Source organism: Ctenopharyngodon idella, chromosome 23 (assembly GCF_019924925.1).
Source record: "Ctenopharyngodon idella isolate HZGC_01 chromosome 23, HZGC01, whole genome shotgun sequence".
Lineage (NCBI taxonomy): Eukaryota > Metazoa > Chordata > Actinopteri > Cypriniformes > Xenocyprididae > Ctenopharyngodon > Ctenopharyngodon idella.
This window is the reverse complement of record NC_067242.1, coordinates 6,376,889-6,399,329: the sequence shown is the minus strand read 5'-3', so window position 1 is coordinate 6,399,329 and position 22,441 is coordinate 6,376,889. Positions and strand designations below refer to the sequence as shown.

The 22,441-nt window shown below is 33.8% G+C and overlaps 2 protein-coding genes across 50 annotated transcripts in view; one reads left to right on the top strand and one right to left on the bottom strand.

Annotated features, from left to right (window-relative positions):
• LOC127505693 (protein adenylyltransferase SelO-like) overlaps positions 1 to 22,441 on the bottom strand; it is a 557,335-nt gene that overhangs the window by 80,272 nt on the left and 454,622 nt on the right. For 2 of the 22 annotated variants that reach the window (XM_051881413.1, XM_051881419.1), the window contains exons 3-10: positions 21,747 to 21,825; positions 20,196 to 20,275; positions 19,976 to 20,110; positions 18,964 to 19,126; positions 18,257 to 18,809; positions 17,663 to 17,718; positions 16,711 to 16,778; positions 15,620 to 15,663 (exon numbers count right to left, since the gene is read on the bottom strand). The exons of 7 other annotated variants lie outside the window; for them this stretch is intronic. In XM_051881413.1, coding sequence (XP_051737373.1) covers positions 15,620 to 15,663; positions 16,711 to 16,778; positions 17,663 to 17,718; positions 18,257 to 18,809; positions 18,964 to 19,126; positions 19,976 to 20,110; positions 20,196 to 20,275; positions 21,747 to 21,825 — 1,178 coding nt within the window. Of the gene's footprint in view, positions 1 to 15,003; positions 15,391 to 15,474; positions 15,542 to 15,619; positions 15,664 to 16,710; positions 16,779 to 17,662; positions 17,719 to 18,256; positions 18,810 to 18,963; positions 19,127 to 19,975; positions 20,111 to 20,195; positions 20,276 to 21,746; positions 21,826 to 22,441 lie in introns of those variants that run through there. 13 more of the 22 variants (XM_051881409.1, XM_051881420.1, XM_051881403.1 and 10 more) reach the window with 11 other exon arrangements.
• Positions 1 to 22,441, top strand: part of LOC127505684 (NACHT, LRR and PYD domains-containing protein 12-like) — a 113,689-nt gene that overhangs the window by 72,088 nt on the left and 19,160 nt on the right. For 15 of the 28 annotated variants that reach the window (XR_007927758.1, XR_007927772.1, XR_007927769.1 and 12 more), the window contains 16 exons: positions 42 to 212; positions 792 to 973; positions 4,426 to 4,555; positions 4,987 to 5,134; positions 6,753 to 7,838; positions 8,045 to 8,146; positions 8,280 to 8,512; positions 8,593 to 8,939; positions 9,032 to 9,379; positions 9,485 to 9,602; positions 9,715 to 9,806; positions 10,643 to 10,757; positions 10,885 to 10,980; positions 11,079 to 11,246; positions 11,357 to 11,524; positions 11,629 to 13,426. The exons of 3 other annotated variants lie outside the window; for them this stretch is intronic. Coding sequence is in view for 1 of the 25 variants with exons in the window: in XM_051881371.1 (XP_051737331.1) it covers positions 42 to 212 (171 nt within the window). In the remaining 24 variants the exon portion in view is untranslated. Of the gene's footprint in view, positions 1 to 41; positions 213 to 791; positions 974 to 4,425; positions 4,556 to 4,986; positions 5,135 to 6,752; positions 7,839 to 8,044; positions 8,147 to 8,279; positions 8,513 to 8,592; positions 8,940 to 9,031; positions 9,380 to 9,484; positions 9,603 to 9,714; positions 9,807 to 10,642; positions 10,758 to 10,884; positions 10,981 to 11,078; positions 11,247 to 11,356; positions 11,525 to 11,628; positions 13,427 to 22,441 lie in introns of those variants that run through there. 10 more of the 28 variants (XR_007927779.1, XR_007927777.1, XR_007927773.1 and 7 more) reach the window with 8 other exon arrangements.

The window sequence follows — 22,441 nt, the reverse complement described above, 5'->3', positions numbered from 1 at the left end:
CTGAACTGAGAGAGTGAAGAGTGTGTCATTGTTCTCTACAGGTTGTATGATTGTGGAGTCACAGATGAAGGTTGTGCTGCTCTGGCTTCAGCTCTGAGATCAAACCCCTCACACCTGAGATATCTGGATCTGTCTGGGAATAAACTAGGAGATTCAGTTCATCTGCTCTCTGCTGTACTGGAGGATCCTCACTGTAAACTGGAGACACTGTGGTAAGATCATCACTCTGATCACATAATCACATAAATATTTGTCCTTGTAAACATATTCTTTATTAGTAATGTAATAGTTTTTAACTTTTTAACTCAATGATCAATTTTTTCACACTACATCCACACAAATAAGAGAAAATTGAATATATTTTATTAACAGCTCATTTTCTGTAAAAATATAGTTTGACCAAGAAAACCAAAACCAGTAGTTTTATGTGTGATTCATAGACACTCGGTTAAACAATAAATTACAAGTGATACTTACTTACACATTAAATAAATATTCAGTTAATTAATTTTATAGCTGTATTTATAAACTGCTTATAAATGATGAATTAACTATTTTCTAATGCTTAACTTATGCTTCATAGCGTGCAGTTATTAGTGTTATCCATTGTTTTTTAACTGTTTCACCTCAAGTTCATGTAAAACTGGCATAAACAGTCCTTTATAAAACAGTGTAGTGTGAACTTATGTGGCATTGCTTATCACTAGATTTAAATCGCAGCACACATTATTGCAATCTTTAATAAACGGTTCATTTACACACAGTTTACTCAGCGTCATTGTTCTCTACAGGTTGAGGGATTGTGGAGTCACAGATGAAGGTTGTGCTGCTCTGGCTTCAGCTCTGAGATCAAACCCCTCACACCTGAGAGAACTGTATCTGTCTGGGAATAAACTCCGAGATTCAGATGTGAAGCTTCTCTCTGATCTAAAGAATGATCCACATTATAAATTGGAGACACTAGATCACAACTGTAAGTAGATTTTTATATATATTTAACAACTATAATAGAAATAAATGGAAGTTAGCCTGGTGTTTTTAAAATTGAACTAAGTCCAGTGTAACAGGCCTCCTTGTGTGATGTGACTGATCTATGAATATATGAATATTTTCATCTCTTACAGTGTCTCTGTGTGTAAGTCACAAAGTGAGAGTTGTTTAATATTTAGTATTATTATTAATCTATCAGCAATAGAGACAATGTTCAAATTCTTCTGTTATTCAGTTCACAATTATTTCTATAGCACTTTTAACAAAACACCATTTCAAACTTTATAGAAAATGCACATTTCAAATATTAAAATCAAGAAGTCAGAGGTGACTGTGTGAAAGAAAACGAAAATTAGTAATGAGAGAAAAACTCCAAACTCATCAGGGGAATCCATCCATCCTCTGAAAAAAGTAATGTCTATATAGCAAAAATATACAGCTCTAAGGTAATACAAGACAGGGTTAGTTAAAGGTTAGTTTAGTGCTTAACCCTCTACCGGACGTATTATGATAAATTTATAGAAAAAAATTTTTGACTCTTTTTCTTTTCTTAGAATGGCTGTAAAAAAAAAAAAAAATTGAAAAAAAAAATATTATTTTAAGGTACTTTATTATGTTGCCATATGGCAACAACGTACAATAGTGGAAATGACTTAGAATAAGTGTAAGTGTATATAGTTAATATTTTTCCTCAGAAATGTTGTTTGTATTGAATCAATTGGTGCTATTATAAGCTTTAGCAGTAATTATAAACAACACCTTATACATATTTTCCAACATCGTGTGCTTTTATTTATTCCATTCTCTTTTGCTGGATAATGCTTTATATTCTTTGAATTTCATTACGTTTTTCATGAATATTACTTAAATTGCAAATTTAGACAGTTAAAAACAAATATAATACTGTTCATCATGTATCATAAAACATTGACATAAAACCAAAAACATTGCAGTTCATGAAAATTCAACATCATGCAATCTTATGAGAGGAAGGTTATGAACATGAACCCCCCCATAATCCTTGAAACCTCACCTTTTTTCTGTACGAAACTTCAAAAAGCATTTTTTTTTAAGAGGTGAGGCACAGGTACACATCACATTTGGTGCACTTCACCCTAACAATACACTTACAGCCACTTGCACCTGCCTTTTTGAGACACCATGGTAGGCCAGTGGTAGGTCTGGGCCAGTAGTACTGGCTGTGGTGGCAGTGGGCAGGCAGGTAGGTCTCCGATGTTGATTTAATCCATAATACAAATGCCATGGCAGTCCTTAACATATGACTAATCAACATTATATCACTAGCATTAATGTTGTTATTGTTACAGCTTAACAGACTGCAGCTGACCTTTGCTAGCTAGCTAATGTGACATGGGCGGGTCCTTGTTTGTTACTGACGTTTTAGTTTGCTTTCAGCAACTACCGACAAGAGACGGCATTCTGTCAGAAATCGCGCCACAGAAAAAAAATTGCATGTCATGTGACTTAACCAAAGCACATCATTTGCTAAACTAAGGTCTTCTCTTACCAACAAAAAAAACGAGAATGTTCTCTTCAAGAGACAGTGGCAAGGAAATGCACGCAAAGAATATGTTACCATATGGCAACACCATGCAGTACAGGGTTAAGTAGCAGTATTTTATTGTCCTTATGAAACGTAACACGTAGCAAAGGTAAAATTGTGATATGATCATATTTTCTTGACCTGGTAAGAACTCTAGCAGCTGCATTTTGGACTAACTGTAGCTTGTTGGACAATCATCTAGTAGTACATAAACATAATCTAGCCTCGAGGTCATGAATCAGAAACAAGTCACATGTTTCGTAACTCAGTGTTTCTAAGGTGGAAGAAGGCTGTTTTTGTAACATGTGAAACTTGATTTTCAAAATACAAGCTACTTTAGCTAATATTACATCCAGATCTTTAACTGTAGAGGATGGGGTAACAGTGCTTTACTTTATTGTTCTTCATTTAAACAATCAAAATGGCAGCAGTCAGACAGGTTACATCTAAAACATCTTAAAGCCTGACGCTGAATGTACTTTTGTAAGAGAATATCATGATCTGTAGTGTCAAACGCAGCACTAAGTTCAAGTTAAACTGTGAAATGCAGCCTTGGTCAGATTCTAGAAGTCATTTCTGATCTCTGTGTTATGATGGGGTCTGAAAACTGACTGAAATTCTTCATAGGTACCATTTTTTTCTGCAGAAAGGAGCATAATTGAGCAGACACAAAATTTTCAAATTTTTTTTTTTTTTTTTTTTTTTTTACATAAACTGAACATTTGAGATGAGTCTGCAGTTTGCTAATTCACCAGGATCTAGTTGTGGTTTCTTAATGAGAGGTTTAATAACTTCCAGCTTCAAGTGTCTCAGGATGTGATCTAGAGAAAAGGAGTTTATAATATTGAGAATAGACTCTCCTGCTACAGGGAGCAACCCTTAGTTTAGTGGGTATGGGATCTAGTATACATGTAGTTGGTTTTGATGCGACAATAAGTTTATTTAGCTCGTCCTTTATCAGTAAAGAAATGCAATTGTTCCTGGAAGATGATAATTGAACCTGAAACCTGTGATGATGTCAAAAGTTGTACTTTTACAATTGTATTTCTTTACAACAGTTGTGATTTGTGTAAATTACATGATCTAGGACCTTTATACAGCGCTTGCCATTGAAAAGACTAAATCTGTCCTTCACAGCCTCGTTTTCATTGACGTCAATTCTAACCTGACTATGAAACAGCTTCTCAACCACAGACATGAATCTGTATTTTATTGGTTGGAATAATAGTTCTACCCAGTCAACCCAGTCTCCTGCTACTGCGTATCTATACTACGAGTTTGCATTTTCATTCGGCGTAGTATTTACACGCCAAAGTCACATTTGGCGTATATATGGTACGCAAAACCCTCCCGTTAAACTTCCATTGATAGAAAATGCGTATGTACTGCACACAGAAATGTATTATAGTCAACGTCATCATCATCGTCCCGCCCCTTCAATCGAACGAAGATTCACGATTTCATCTCGTGCAGGTGCCGAAGCAGCATATGCAGAAATATTGATTTAGAATACTTATTTAGAATATTTTTTTTTTTTTTTTTACAGAAACTTATTGTAGGCTATATAACTTACTCATCATCTCTAGTGGGGACGAATGTTGCTACTACATAATACAGTTTAATTCTAAACAATCCCCGACGGGGAAAGAAAAATGCTTGCAGAAGCATCATTAATTCAATGTGAATTAGTTATATGTCTGCTTTATTTAATCTGCTCTCTGCTTTTCTTTCTTTTTTTGCTTGTTTAATGTTACACGAATTTTTGTTTCTTTGTTTGTGATTGTATTTGTAATAGTAAAAGTATTAATAATAAATAAAAAAATAAATTAAAAAAGTGTATTGCCCTGATTTTTAGTCCTTCGCTGTTTCAGGAACCACCCACTCCCGCTTGGAAACCAATCAAATGTTTAAACTTTTTTTAGCGCCATCATCAATATCCCGCCCCCTCATCGTGCGACCTCGTGCATCATCATCAAAGTCGTCAATCATCAGAATACCCAAGTAAGTAATTAGCAAAAACATATATATATATATATATATATATATATATATATATATATATATATATATATATATATATATATTAGCAAAAAAGTATCAGTTCTTGATAACTCAAATTATTGTAAATACAATAATTTAAACTTTATTTTCTTAAGTGAGCATGCACATGTCGGCCTACAGTTGTCAGGCGGTTAATATCAGTTTAAAATCATTTCTCATTAAATGTTTTAGGGATAAAATTTAGTGAGGGTCAACTGTGCGCAACGATTACTTTTTATTGATGCATTATATGTTTTTTTTGGTTACGTTATGATGTCAAATAATTTTAAAGAAAACTACAAATGAATAGTTATATAGGCTAATATATTATTCATGTAAGGTAAGTATAAACTACTTTAAAACCTGTTAAATATATACTATTTGCAATTTAGAAAGAAGAAAAAAAGCAAGCCAAGAGGTCTAAGCCACATCCTACAACTGTGAAGTGGAGGCAAAGGGACAGAAATGGGAATGTTATACGGCCGCTTCGAAAAAAAACCTCAATAAAACAAAAACTGAAAAGAAAGGCTCCTAACCACGGTGAGACAGTTGTAAATTTACAGTTATTGTTTAACCTGTTAACTGTCACCCCCACTTTTTTTTTTAGCCATGAAAATTTACTATCCAAACTTAAATGGTTGTAATTCAAGAACACTTTGGAATATAGACATAAGGCTGGTCTTGTTTTAAAGATGAAATTTGGCAGATTATTGTAGAAGTGAAATAACTTATGTAAGTGAAACAGAAAAAAAGTTATAGAAGTTCAAGTTTATGAAAATGTAAAATGTAAAAATATAATATTTTATATTTTATATAAAATATATATTTTACAAAACAAGTTTTACTCTAAAACTGCAAGGAAATCAAAGCCAAAAATCTGAACAAGTTGTGTTCCAAATTTCAGGTTGATATCTCAAAAAATGTGCTTTCAGTAAGATTTTGTTTGGGCGCAGTACCACACTTTTTCACTAGATGACAACCAAGCTCCATTACTGACCATATAAGGGCGCCTCCATTTCCATATATGGTTTGAGTGATCTGAACCATATATTTCCATTATTTTCATACAATTTATGAAGTAGACATCCTATATAGAAGTAGTATGGGAAGTTTGGCAGAATTTGATATGAATTCAGCTTCTAATAAACATAAAAACAACATGTATGTGGGTTATAGATCACCGCCACAATCATAAATGTATTTTTTTTCCTATTAAAAACATTTTCAGACATTTTTTTCTCAAAAAATTGAATGGATGTTATCTTTTGAACTCTTGGGATGAAAACAAACATGTTTCAACCAATCTTCAATGATTTTTCATGTTCATCGCTATTTCAAAATAAAGGTCTGAACATGCCTTATGAGTATGAAAATATGCTTGTTGCAAATTGATAAATTACTGCTCATCTGTAATTTATTTTGAAAATCAGTCACCAAATATGAAAACTGGAGATTCTAAGCTTTCAAATGATATATAGTTTGTCAAGATTAGTTTAGTTTTAGTATAGGATATTACTGTTTTAAGTATGTAATGGCTGTGGGCCCACCGGTGGGCCAGTGACAGTTAACACTTTAAATTTACTGTTATTTTCAGTTGTGATTTATATTTCTCACATGAAAAAATACTAGTACTTTATAGTAAATACTATAGTGTTTTTGAACCATACTATTGTAAAATACTTGAATTAATTTGTTGTGGTAATTCTATAGTTGCTGTGGTAATATAACAACTATAGTAACATAAACAAATTACTTTACCCAATACTGTACGAAGTTTTCTACAACTATAGGGTATATTATACTACAATATACATTACAGTTTTCTCTTGTAAAAACTAAAGTATACTACAGTATTTATTAGTTTTAGTTCACTATAGTTAATACTACAGTATACTGTAGCAGCATAGCAGCACAAGCTGTAGCACAAGTGTTGTAAATACTATAATATATACATTATACTATTTACTATAGTATGGTTCAAAAACACTATAGTATTTATTATAAATTACTATAGTATTTTTTTCCTGTGGGTTTTTCTATATTCAATAAATGTTTAGATTTATGCAGTCTGTTTTAATCTTTAAGTGCACTTAATTACATGTAGAACCAGATATATAGAACCCCAAAGCATAAGGTATTAATTTTATTTTGTTTAAAGGTCCCACCAGTGTGCCCATCCAAGAGGAATTTGTTTATCGAGCAGAAACTGGTAACTGTACACTATGGTTATATGGAATGGCATCTGGTTAATAGAGTTTAAGTAATATTCTGCCAGCTTCAACCTACATAATTGCATATTTTTTTATAAATGAGATCCTGGTAACACTTTAGAAAACTGATCCTTCATTAATGAATAACTACACAGGAACAAATGAGTAATGCATTATTAACACTCTATAACTTCTATTAACTAACAAGAAACTCTGTTTAATGAATTAGTAAGTAATAGTGCTCAGTTGAAGGTGGTAGTTCCCTATTAGCTAACCAGTAACTACTGTTTTTTTTTTTTTTTTCATACCTCCCAGAGAACTACTAAGAACTACTATATACAGGTTCATAATTAATGTGAATGATGCATAATGTATAATTAATTCTAAAGTAAAGGTCACGTTAACCCACTAGTAATGACTGAAGTATTATCAAATCCTTCAGAAGGAACTACTAATTATTTGGATCAGTATTATAAAGTGAAGATCATGGTAACCCACTAGTAACTGCTTAAGTGTTACCAAAAACATCAGAAGTAATTACTGTACAAAACTGTACAAAAACCTCAAAAGTTTACAATGACTCCAGTAGTTAGAGAGTTATCATGTTTCTCACTTTATAATAGTGATCCAAATAATTAGTAATTCCTTCTGAAGGATTTGGTAATACTTTAGTCATTACTAGTGGGTTACCATGATCTTCACTTTAGAATTAATTATATATTATGCATCATTCACATTAATTATGAACCTGTATATAGTAGTTCTTAGTAGTTCTCTGGGAGGTATGAAAAAACAGCTTTTGGCAGCTGAATATGTTCAAGAACGCATCTGCCAACACTGTCTTACTGCAGAGGCCATTGTACGGTGCAGGGACTGTCTACCTAGGCAGTTTCTATGCACCGTGTGTGATGGAGATGTTCATCAGCACTTACCTCTCCATAACAGAGACTCTATGGCCCATGGGTTCTTCACGCCATTGTGTCCAACCACTGCAGTGAAGAGACATTCCGAGGCCATCGAGTTCTCTGAACAGGGTATGCTTTTCATGTGTCCCATCATACTTTTCAGTCTGTACATTTTAAATGGCTGTTCATTAGTATATAATTATAATATATATTTAAAATAGTTATGATATATTATCATATATTTAATAAATATATTAGATTATATTTCATTTTACCTTGTTTATGAATCCTTTGCTAAGGAGTTTATTATCATTGTTTTGCTTTTGAATTTTTAGTTCGATATCTTCCACTACTTTTGCCAGAGAAAATTTGTGCCTGTTCAGAAAGTTCCTGCAGGTTGATCAGTGGCAAGCCCATTATTGTAATAAATTTTAATGGTAAGATGTAGTTTTTTCTCTTTATGAAAACAACACAAATTAAGGTTAATATAAGAACTCAATGCTTGCATGTAATATCTGTGATTAGGAATTTTTAAAGCTGTTGTGATGCATGTGAACTTTTTTATTATAGGACGGTACAATCTCACCCTTCCATCACTGGAGACCTCATGCTGTGGGAAAACATGGGCAGTGGGGCTCAGTGATCTTCTCAAGTCTGGGTACTGGCCAGCCTCTATACATTTTGAGACCGTGTATGAGGCTGGCCTTTTTAGGTCTTTTCTGGATTTAAAACTTTTTGCTCCAGGTCTTTCACATCAAGCGTTCCTTGGAATGCTTGACCGGAGAACAGAGTACAATGGCAGGGTAAATATTGTTATTCAGTGTATATTGTTAACATGATGTTTGTTCTTTAAAGTGATTGATTGGTTTGGTTATTTCAACAGAGTGGTAAAATATGTGGAGACACATTCCAGAAAGCCTTGCTGGAGTGGACCTTTGCCCAGCATGAGGTTGAGAGGCTTTGTGGTGTACAGCCATTTAAATGTCCTGCTTGCAGTCCTTCCATGCATGCCATCTCAGTGGATGGTAACAGGAAGCTGTACAGGTTCCATAATGCACATGGGTGTATTTTTTTTCTTTATTTTTTTATTGTACTACTTAACTGTCTATATCATGTTTCTCTTTCCCAATAAAATTAAGCACAGAGAAGGGCTACTTCGATGGGACATTTATAATGAAGGATGAAGATGTTTCATCCTTTGTGGGATATGTTCATGAAAAGACCAAGCATGTAATAACCCTTAACTTATTGTCATATTGTTTATTCCAGTCCAGCTACCATTATTGAAATATTAATAATAATTTTATTGTAATGTCTTGTAGGCCACAGGTAAAGGGGTGTGTGGCTCTTCTCAATGGACAGCAGCCAAGGAGTCTGCAAAAAAGTCGACATCAAAGATTGATGAGGAAGGCCTTGAGATTGCTGTGTGCCGACATGGAGGACTTTTAAAAGGCCTAAATATGTTCAGAGGGGAAATATTTGCTTATCCCCTGTTCCTTCAAAACACCCTCTCAAAAGAAAATGTGTCATTCTTCTGCTCAGATGTCGCCTGCAAGTACTGGCCATACTTAAAGAGAGTGGTGGGACACTGTCCAGAGCTAAGGCCTTTATTAAATATGCGCCCACTATTATCAGTTATGCATGCCAAAGCACATGAGTGGAGTTGTGAGGTAAGATTCTTTCTTTACATAAAATTATATTAATGATATTTTTGTGGTATGGACATGTACTTTTATTTGAACAGCCATTGTTTTTTTTGTTTTTGTTTTTTGTAGATAAAATGGTCTGGAAGAAACCAAGAGGGAGCTGGTCTTACAATTGGAGAAGAGGTGGAGCAAGTCAACTCCTTCTTGTCAAGAGCTGCAATTTGCACTAAATACATGTCCAAAGCTGGTGAATATATTAGATAAACACTACTTTTAACATACAGTTATTTCTAAGTATCAGTGAATCATGACTATAACTTTTTTAAATATATTTTCTTTGACCAACTATCTAATAATAGCACGTTCAGACATGCTCACTGTTCTTGCTTCTGCATGGAACAAACGGAAGTCTGAAAATCTGGCCAAATGTTTGTCTCAAAGATACATTAAGGTATTTTACTGATGCAAAAGTCAACCTTGTTCTTATCGTACAAAAAGTACATTTAAAGGGTTAGTTCACCCAAAAATGAAAACTCTATCATTAATTACTCACCCTCATGCCATTCCACACCTGTAAGACCTTCATTCATCTTCAGAACACAAATTAAGATATTTTTGATGACAGAATGGTGTCAGATTTCCATCCATAGACTGCCTTTGTTACTGAAACATTGATGCTTCAAAAACTCCATAAAGAGACTGGAAAACTAATCCATATGAATTGAGTAGTTTATTCCAAATTTTCTGAAGAAAATCGATTGGTTGTTATGACGAACAGATTTAATTTAGGCTTTTACTCGCATGTAAACTTTGATCAGCAAACATAAGCAGAAGCTCAACCAAACTTGAATAATGCACAAGAGCAAACCTCTCTTGGAGGCTCAAACGTGCTGCATAAACAATGAGGTTCATTCTTCATCTGTTCATCATAACAAGTGATCGATTCTCTTCAGAAAATGTGGACTAAACCGCTTGATTCATATGGATTAATTTTACGATGTCTTTATGAACTTTTCAAAGTGTCAAAGTGGTAGTTGCAAAATTCAGTCTGTGGAAGGAAATCTGACAGCATTCTGTCATCAGAAATATCTTAATTTGTGTTCTGAAGATGAACGAAGGTCTTACGGGTGTAGAACGACATGAGGGTGAGTAATTAATGACAGAATTTTCATGTTTGGGTGTACTAACCCTTTAACATAATTTGAGCAATTACGTCTATTGCATACATTGTTGAACTATAAACCTTTATGATCAAATTAATTTTATAGTGTTTTGATATGTATTTAGACAACCGAAAGGCTGAAAGTGGAAAGAGAGAGCTTTGAAAGTCTGCAGGCTGAGCTTAATGTCAGTGATGATGACATTCAGCAGTGGGTCAGTGATGTCCAGCAGTGGGCCACAGGTAATACATTTTGAAGGGCCTGTTTTAGTTTTTTTATGTAATAACATTTTTTTCCATTTATAAATGTTGTGCACAGAAGGCAGAATATATCACATTTGTAAGGCTAATTCATTTGTTTGGGATGTAGTATCAAGTGCAAAGGAGGACACTGGACTTGAGGGCAGAATTCGAGGCCTTTATGTCAGCATAAAGCTGAGAAAAATTAATCTATACCGTCAGACAGGTCAGATAAGATGATGATGATGATGATAAAAAATAATTCATATAGCTAAGGAATGAACTTGAGTGCTGTAATAATAATATATGTTGTTGATTTATTAGATAGCAACAAGAGAAGGCACAAAATAAGGAGGAAAATTAATGAAGACAAGTCAACCTTGGCAGCTGCCATTAAGGACTTCAATGAACAATCAGTCCACCAGCTTCCTTCCGTGGATGAACTGCTCACAGCTGATCATTTCCAATGGCCATGGGAATGCCCTGACACTAGTAATTAACTTTAAAAAAATATTCAGTGTATTTGATAAACATTGTTTGATGTTAATACAGTCCTCCTCAGTGTTTAAAAGATGGTAATTTAGGACCTTCATTAATTGCAGGTAATGGCAACCTCTCAACTAAGAAGATGGTCTTTGACCGGTTCATGATGCTTTCCCGACTGAAGGAGGAGGAGCAGATCATAGTGACGGAGGTGAAGCAACACTGGCAATCATTGAAGGAAGCTGAATGTTCCCTGAGGGATCTCTCAGTTCAAATACAAACTAACAGTGAGTATCCATAACAAATTCAAAACCAATGCATTGCTGGAATTAAAACATTAGGGATTGATTTTATTTATCCTCTTCAATGTTTTCATTCCTTTTTTGTGTAGACAGTGACTTTGAGCTTTCAGAGGAGAGTGCCAATGGACTACTGTGCCTTCTTAAGAGAAAAATGGAAGACCTTCAGTTTCTGCAAAATAATGCTAGGATGTTATAACGACAATGTGTTCTGGGACAGGCTTCGGACAGCATTCTATTTGATAACATTTCCTATAAAGAAACTGAGGCAATAAACTACAGCTCTGATGAAACAGACAGTGATGAGGACTAAACCTGAGTATATAGAATAGACAGATACTGAAGAACTATTTTAATAAGCTGTATTTCTTTTTCTTTTTCTTTTTTCACTGTGAGAAACATTTTAGCATATTAACAGAATCTATTTAATATTTTCCCATCCTAATGGAAATGAGATTAAGGTTCAGCAGTACAAGTTTTGACTATTATTTTTGAATCTTTAAATGTGTTTGTGTATGTAAGACAGGTGTTTCACTCCACGCATTTTTATAGTCTTATAAACAGCCATACAACCTCCATCCCTATTAATTATATTCTATTATTTCCATTTTCCTTAGCTCTCATGGGACCATACAGTGTATATCTGTGAGGGGTGTTTTGCAGTGTGTACATATCTTATATTGATAGAAAGTATATAAGGATACATAACGTTTTCACCTAATAATTTTTTTTCCTTACTGTAAGCAAAATAAAATACTTGTACAGTGATCTACAAAAACAGTCTTGTCTTTTTATCTCCTCTCTGTTCAGGCAGGTTTTGCATGTAATGTGCAGATAATTCTGCAGTATATTCTCTTTTGACTAATACTGTTCTGATAAATACTATGACATAGTCAGTGCAGTTCTTACAAATTGTAGTCTGTTACTAATTCCAAATTACATGACAAATTGTATCCATTACATTACACATTTAAGGTAATAGACTATGATTTGTATTTGATATGTTTATCTGCATGTCATGTGACCATTAATGTACATCAGAGAATAAAACTTATTATTATTTTATTTTTGACCTAACTTAACTAAAAATCTCAGCGCTTACTTCAAGTAAAATTATTAGTAGGTCAAAGAGGTTCATCTGACAAAAATTGTGGAGAAACACTGCATTGCATGTTAATATGAAATGACGTGAATTTGTACATTTTAGTGTGTTTAAAAGACAAAAGCCTTCCAAGGACAGTGATACATGGTTAAATGACTCAGTGTTATTCAATTAATAATGTTTACATCATAATTAGTTACTACCCAACAATCAACAATGATTATACAATGTAGAATTGCATTTTAGGTAATAGTCTAAATATAGTTGTCTTATGCCACAATTCAGAATCTTGAATTAGCATTTTATTTATAATGTCTTGGGTTAGGGTTAGGGTTAGAGCTGTCCTAATGCAAGTAACCAAGAAAATGTAAAAAATCATCCAGAATGTGGACTATTTTATCAGTGTTTTTAAATACATCAACCCACCTGATTTTCATGTTGTATGCTATAATGTAATCAATCAATGCTAAATTTAGTACTAAATCAGCATGTCAAGACCAGTTGTGTTCATTTGAAGTATAACTGATTATATTACAGTGATTGGTTATTAAATTATAAAGTACAATGACATTCTTTTGTTGGTCCTTTTGACGTGAAGAATGAGAAAGCATGAGTTAAGTATTACAAGCAAGGCCCAACACTGGATAAGGATGTGTAATAGTGCAATGAAGTGTCACAATATGTATTGGTTGTTTAAATTGGTGTCTTTGTTTACTGTAAACACTGTATTCTTGTTCTTGATCTAATTAAATAAACGGAAGCCCATTCCAAATGGGCATTTATGATGATTTTTGGGGGTCTGTTCTTGTTCTGTTCTGTTAACTATGACTGGATGAACTTGCAACAATTTACATAATGGCAAGTTGTTGAAAAGACAATGTAATTGTGATTCAACACACTTTGCTGTCCATGATAAGAATAATGTTGGACACAGTTTTCAAATAGGCTATATATGAAAAGGTGGCACAAAGGTGTTTTAAAAAGTGTTCATAGTAAAATACCAAATTTCATCCTGCCTTTCAAATATGTCATAGAGGTTTACACAATAAACATGATTAAATATCCCTTTGTTTATTAAAGATAGTACTTTTTTACAGTTTGTTATGAAACGTTTTAAACTACATTACCCATAAGCCTCTGTCATTATATCGAAGGAACGCAAAAAATATGGCGCTGTTATTTGTATTTCAGTGATGATATGCTAGGGTTAGGGTTAGGATATCGTTAACGAGGGTAATACCTCACAACACAGCAACACCGCATTGTTAACTAAATGTATTACTGACGTAATAATAACAGCAAAACGTACTTTGCAATATTAAACGTTTTTTATATGGGTAAAAAAGATTATCCAATCACAGCGAATCCCGCGTGTGCCAAGGGAAGATCAGAGCCAATGACAACCCATCTGAGCAGAAGCGTCACACGTACTTGTCCATATATGGTCATTTTTGACAGCATCTTCTAGGCTCTTGTGGTGAATGGACAGATTATGATTTAAACATTTATTTGCCCCCCATTATATCAAACTAAACCGACAGATTGGATTGTGGGGTTAACCCGATGCAGCAATAGATTTGTTAATTAAAGTGAAACTTTTTTTTTTTTTTTTTTCAAGCAAGGGCCTAATGGTTTCCATTGTATGCATTCATATACACACATGTATATACATATATATGTATGTATATGTATGTGTGTGTGTGTGTGTATATATATATATATATATGTATGTATGTGTGTGTGTGTGTGTATATATATATATATGTATGTGTGTGTGTGTGTGTGTGTGTGTATATATATATATATATATATATATATAAAGATTTTTCCTCCCACAATTTCTTTCGCAGCTGTAACTTTTTGTAACCCAATTTATTTTGCTCAGAAGGGATGTGTAAGCACTATTTGTAATATTGTACTATATTTTGTACTATTAAAAGCATTGTTTGACTATACAAGGGTAAAATTGTAATAATCCTACTATGGTATTTACTAAATATTTACAACTCACTGGTCCCATTTGGAGCAATCTGTGTCTATCTGCTAATATATGACACTATAATATACCTTGTACATCTAGCCTATAGTCTAGTGAGAATATGGTTGTTCATATCCATATATTAACTGAATAGACAAGTATATATGATACTGTACACACACACACACACACACACACACACACACACACACACAATGGGCTTATACTCAAAAACGACTATGTAAGACTACAAATGACTTCATATTTCCATGAGCCATTCCTGATTGATAGTTTTCCCAGTGTTGCTGTGGGTTTCCTCTGGGTGCACCAGTGTCCTCCACACTCCAAAAACATGTAGGTATAGTTAATCAGGAACTAGAGGCTATATTGTGTGTGTCAAGTCAAGTCAAGTCACCTTTATTTATATAGCGCTTTTTACAATGCAGATTGTGTCAAAGCAGCTTTACAGTTATAACTGGTATGTAATTTTGGCTGCACAGCAGCTCTTAAAGAAAATGGTGTCATTGTCCATCTTAAGTAAATTCAGTATTGATTCACTCCGATGTAAGAAACAATAGTTATTAATTCAGTTAATTTATCTATATCAGCACTGAAGTGAACAGTGATGTCATTGTCCAGCTCAGTTCAGTTCGCATACAATGGTGTCAATGCAGATCAAAACACTGTTAAATATATCAAATGTAATCTCTGTGACAGACTGGTCAGGGTGACTTTCAACCTTTGGCCTGTGGTAGCTTGAATAAGCTCCAGCCCCTGGATATTTCAGAAATATATATATATTTTAAATTTTTTTATAAAAGGTAAAAAGATATAAATAGACGTAATGAAAACACAAACCTTTATTTGTCCACTATAACAGTGGCTCAAAAACAAACAAACAAAGGTGGGTGGCCATGTCTTCCTACTGGAAAAAAGTCAAAACAACAACTAATAAATGAGAAAATTACAGTGCTGAATTAAGTTGCCATGTAGGTTTACTTACCAGGATGGACATGGCAACCAATGCACCAGCACTTCTTTACGTCCCTGTGAATTAAGTAAGAAAAAAGAGCCAATTACAAAACAAATCATTACATTTCCATCTTTACACATCATTACATCACTTACTACATTTTTAAAGCATTTAATGTAACTCAAAAACTTTAAACAAAGCACCATTGAAAGCCACCATCCCACCATCCTCATGTGGTATTACTGTGGTACAGCAACACACCAGCACAAAAACAGAGACAGGGGTAGCTGCAGGTCGGAGTAATGGGTGTACCGAAAGGTGGCGTGCTGAAAGGTGAATGCTACAACAGAAACTATCCCTTAACCCTATCCCTAACCTTAACAGACAGCTTTCACTACCAATTATAAAGACCTTTCTCCAACTTTTAACATGCCCCAACCTTTCTCCACACCCAATGCTCCAACATGGCATGACCCACACCTGCAAAAACACACTAAAGTAGGTTTTGTCATCAAAGCATGCAATGTGAAATTTGAATTCCAATTCATAATTTAGGATTCTTATCATCTTAACCAAAACTGACCCATAAATGCGACCCAAACAAAGCCTAACAGACTGAAGAGCAACTTCAACAACTGCTGTTAACATATTCAAAAGCAATGGAAAAACACATCTAAACTGTACATGCTATATAGTTAGATAAGTTATATTCATATTAAACTGTAGAAGCCAACACTGTAGTACTGTACAGAACATTTTATATTAATATATGAATTCACAGTTCTTCACCTTATTTATTGTTTGTGTACTGATGTGTAATATTCTACACTGCCTGTACTCATACTATAGTCAGAAAGCAAATAAGAATTCCATTCCATATGTTTATTTTTTAGCAATAAAGTACCCTTAACATTAGCATATATTCAATGTGAAGTTATTAACATTACAACAGAGCTAAATATTTTGGGATACTGATCCATTCATAGTTTAAACAAAAACATACATTAATTACTTAATTTAATACATTTAATAAATTATTTAAATTAATTTACTGTACATGAAAAGGTCACGGTATTATGGAACACAACATTGACAGATTGTAGATACAGATTAATACCAACCTTTCTGAGATGTGTCTTAGATACAAATTCCACTGGAAATACATCCAGAGATGCATGGAATGGACATTCTGTACAAATGTAATTTGGTTAGAAATGTATTAATTACTTAATAACTAGAACAGAGAATGTCTAAAAGTTAAAAAGCAGAACAATTTTTAAACATCTAAAAATCTAAACAGCACTGAAACAACAAATATAAACATCAATATTTTGAGAACTTTCCAAATGGATGACAATGTGTAATAGACTAGCTATGCAAAGAGCTAAAACACTGGTCTGAAACTCAGTTCCTAGAGGGCCACAGCTCTGAACAGTTTTGCTCCAACCCTAATCAAACACACCTGATCCAGCTAATCAAGGGGCACGTTCAAGCTTAAACCGGTGCACAACGTTTTGCTACGGTTTCCGGGTTGAACACCATATTAAACAAAATAGACATGTTTCCTGGAAATGGTCTGCAACGAGGTTTGAGATACGTTTTCTCTTGTTTGGTGGGTGTGTCAAAATGCCCAATCAGCAGCAACATGTATATAAACCACGCGGTATTAAAGAGACAGCTCACACAATGGGTCCAAGTAAAGTCGTTTACAAATGTGTCCGCTGGAGCTCAGCATACGCAACAATTGAAGATATTAGAAGACATGTTTGTCATAAGAGTTTTATAGTAAAAATATAGCATATCAATATAGCATATCAATTCTTCAAAAAGAACACAAAGAATGGCCTTCTCAGCTGCCATAGTTGCATCTCTTGTGTCATCAGAACAGGGTGTTCAACGTACCACCGTTTCCATTTAAAAAACGTTTTGCAATGTTTTGTCGGGGCTGAACACAGCCCAGGTCTTCAGCGTTACTAGCAGGTGTGAGTTGGAACTAGTTGTAGCTAAACTGTGCAAGGCTGTGGTCCTTTCAGTTTAAGACCACTGAAAACTGAATTGTATAACATTTCATACCTGTGTCTGTATTTTTTTGGCGCTTTCTTTTGGCTGCCATGTTGACAGCTGATTTGCTGTAAAGTAAAAAAAAAAAAGTTTTAGCTTTGTTCAAGTACATGTCAAAGAACAGTTTTCATTGAGCCTGAGTTCACATTGTTCCTTGCTCATTGTATAGGCTTTACCCAAAGGTCCCTTTAAGACAAGTAATTTCACACTGCGATCATCTTTGAAATGCCTCTTGGGCATCCAAATGCAGCTCCTATCTCTCTGAATGGGGAAAAATCAAATTCTCCAAATGATTATGATTAAATTTCCAATTTGAAAATCACCAATAAAATGTTCATAAAGCATTTTTAAAAAACTTTTCAGACTGCAGTAGCCAATGCGCATGTGCAGTCATACACGCGTATCTCAATTCTGATAGCAACCGGAGCTTCTAAGGCAGCTGGGATGAAGTGGTGACTTTTTCTAATCAACGATTGGTTCTATTATTTAGAATGTGGGATTAATTTGCCATGTTGTGCATAACATTTTCTCCCATTAATGAATAATAGGAATGTAATGTTTTCCTATATCTAGAGTCTTTGTTTCACCCCATCTTCTTCCACTCACCAATCTGGTTTTAATACGACTCCCTCTATCTCTTTTCTTTCATCCATTTCATCCATCTTAAGTGCACTAATCTTTTGTTTCTCTGCCTGTTTCTTCATCTCCTTTGCCTGTTTAGTCTTTTTTGTCACTTTCATTTCCCCTTCTTCATTAACAGGCCTCTCTGGTTCTTCCCCCCCACTTTCTGTCTGTTGTTCTTCGATCTGCTCTTCATCCTCCAATCTTTCCTTCATCCTCAAATCTACATTGTTCTCTGATAAAATGTTCTCTTCATCTTCTGCAGCCTCGTTTATGTCCTGACTCTCTGTCCTATCACCCTCTGTGTCCTCTTGTTCTTTTTCTGGACTTTTGAAACTCTGTTCCTCAACAGGCCTCTCTGGTTCTTCCTCCCCACTTTCTATCTGTTGTTCTTCGATCTGCTCTTCATCCTCCAGTCTTTCCACTTCTACATTGTTCTCCAGTGTAATGTCCTCTTCATCTTCTACAGTCTCTTTCAAGTCCTGCCTTTCTGCTTCATTACCTTCTGTGACCTCTTGTTCTTTTTCTGGACCAAAACCTTAAAAAGTACAATTAAAGTCATATTAAAATACATAAATTTTTTTTTTTTAAAAAAACAGTTTAACATAGAAACTTGTATAGCTACAGAACTTACTGTACACATAAAATATGAGACAAACATTTAAGTATCAGTGCTTGCAAATATGATTTACCTTGTAAAATATGCTCAAAGAGTATGAGCATTTTTTCCATCACCTTATGTCCCTCAGGTGGGAACTCAAAGGGACACTGGACCTCCGCTGTCCACCTATGGGCCTTTGAACACTTCCCCAGTAGCAGAAGAGGAACGTATCCCAGCACTTTAAGTTTTTCCATCTAAAATAGAATGTCAAACAGTACAGCTTTCAAAAATGGTTCATAATTCTGAAAAAAAAAAAAAAAAAGTTTAAAGAAATCTGCTTAGCCAGATGTCACTCTAAGCTAACATGTGTTTTTTCTTGCTTGAACACAAAAACAGATTTTTTAAAAAATGTCCAGGCTTACTATCTATATTTTACCATACATACATTTTGAAAGGCTATTCAGACTGTCAACTTTCAACAATATCCAAAAACAGAACTTGTGATCCATAAATGCATGCAAGTCTTATTTCAGAAAACAACAACTACCAACAACAAAAACAAATCATGGCTTCTGCTAAAGTTCCTTTTAAGGAACGTCAGTTCACTTGGTGGCCATATTTGCAATGCCTCCAGGCAGCTTTTTTTTTTATTACTTATTTACTTGAATGGGGAACTCCTGAAATCTCAAAACATATTGTAAAATTAGCAATGAATCAGACATGAACGGTGTCATAAGATCAAATAGACTTAAACCTGTAGATTTTGTTTTGATTGAGTCATTGTGCATGTGCAGAAGTTCTACTTTCTCTGGGAACCAGAGCTTCTAATGGCAGCTGCATTGATGTTTGACTTTACCAACTGCTTATTAGCTCTTTTATTTATAAGAGTTCTGCCCATTAGTGAAAATAATATGAATTACTTTTTATTTGAACTGTCAGTTAACAGGAATTACAATTTATTCATGTACATGTATTAATGTATTATATATGCATGTAATGTACTTGTATGTAAAACAACTTTATATTATATAGTCTCTTACATAAATGTTTTAGTTTAGAACAAAGTGTGAGGTAATGAAATTAGGATGCTGAACTTTGCTTACCATGATGGCTAAATTGTCAAAGACTTTTGATTGATTCCGTGACTTAACTGTTGTTTTAGCCCACTGATGGGCCTGGTCACGAAATTTTGCCAAACGCACTGATTGCTTATATTTAAAATCAAGCAATTTTCCACACTACAAAAAGAGAAACAGAATTACATTGAGTATTAAAACAAATGCAATGCCATATAAATAAACAGTGTTAGTTATGCACAATCACCTTAACACAGGACCGGTGTCGGCAGTTCATCTTGATCCGGCAATGTGGACACTGGCGTAAAGTTGAACCTGGCATTTGGACTATACAAAAACAAAACAAAATGTGTAAATTTGACATAGCATAACAGACAGACATCACATACAAAACTTAAAGATAAATTAATCTTTGATAAGTATATAGTTTTTGAGAGTATATATATATATATACACACACACACACACACCATCATTCAAAAGTTTGGAAACGGTAAGATTTTTACTGTTTTTAAAAGAAGTTTCGTCTGCTCACCAAGGCTGTTATATAATTAAAAATACAGTAAAAACAGTAATATTGTGAAATATTATTGCAATTTAAAATATCTGTTTTCTATTTGAATATATTTTACAAAGTAATTTATTCTTGTGATCAAAGCTGAATTTTCAGCATCATTACTCCAGTCTTCAGAGTCACATGATCCTTCAGAAATCATTCTAATATGCTGATTTGCTGCTCAAGAAACATTTATGATTATTATCAATGCTGAAAACAGTTGTGTACTTTTTTTTCAGGATTCCTTGATGAATAGAAAGTTCAAAAGAACAGCATTTATCTGAAATACAAAGCTTTTGTAAAATTATACACTACCGTTCAAAAGTTTGGGGTCAGTAACAATTTTTATTTTTTGAAAAGAAATGAAAGAAATTAATACTTTTATTCAGCAAGGATGCATTAAATCGATCAAGTGACAGTAAAGACATTTAGAATGTTACAAAAGATTATATTTCAAATAAATGTTGTTCTTTTGAACTTTCTAATTATCAAAGAATCCTGAGAAAAAAATATTGTATACAAATATTTTGCCCAATAGTACACAATAAATGTTTCTTGAGCATCAAATCATCATATCAGAATGATTTCTGAAGGATCATGTGACACTGAAGACTGGAGTAATGATGCTAAAAAAATTCAGCTTTGATCACAAAGTATAAATTACTTTGTAAAATATATTCAAATAGAAAACCGTTATTTTAAATTGTAATAATATTTCACAATATTACTCTTTTTACTGTATTTTTAATTAAATAAACGCAGCCTTGGTTAGCAGAAGAAACTTCTTTTAAAAACCTTAAAAGTCTACCTCTCAAAAACGACATACTTATTAAAGAATAATACAGACTAATTTATTTTCATTATCATGAAAAGTATTTCAGGGATGGCCAAGATAAACACCCTAAAAAGTATGTGATTGTGCAGGGTTGTTAATCCACACATCTGTGATCTACACGTAATGCCTGCATGGACATAAAGTAGTGTGATCTCATCATAACGTAACCAAAAAACATGATGCGCACAGTTGACCCTCACTAAATTTTATCCCTAAAACATTTAATGAGAAATGATTTTAAACTGATATTAACCGCCTGACAACTGTAGGCCGACATGTGCATGCTCACTTAAGAAAATAAAGTTTGAATTATTGTATTTACAATAATTTGAGTTATCAAGAACTGATACTTTTTTGCTAATATATATATATATATATATATATATATGTTTTTGCTAATTACTTACTTGGGTATTCTGATGATTGACGACTTTGATGATGATGCACGAGGTCGCACGATGAGGGGGCGGGATATTGATGATGGCGCTAAAAAAAGTTTAAACATTTGATTGGTTTCCAAGCGGGAGTGGGTGGTTCCTGAAACAGCGAAGGACTAAAAATCAGGGCAATACACTTTTTTAATTTATTTTTTTATTTATTATTAATACTTTTACTATTACAAATACAATCACAAACAAAGAAACAAAAATTCGTGTAACATTAAACAAGCAAAAAAAGAAAGAAAAGCAGAGAGCAGATTAAATAAAGCAGACATATAACTAATTCACATTGAATTAATGATGCTTCTGCAAGCATTTTTCTTTCCCCGTCGGGGATTGTTTAGAATTAAACTGTATTATGTAGTAGCAACATTCGTCCCCGCTAGAGATGATGAGTAAGTTATATAGCCTACAATAAGTTTCTGTAAAAAAAAAAAAAAAAATATTCTAAATAAGTATTCTAAATCAATATTTCTGCATATGCTGCTTCGGCACCTGCACGAGATGAAATCGTGAATCTTCGTTCGATTGAAGGGGCGGGACGATGATGATGACGTTGACTATAATACATTTCTGTGTGCAGTACATACGCATTTTCTATCAATGGAAGTTTAACGGGAGGGTTTTGCGTACCATATATACGCCAAATGTGACTTTGGCGT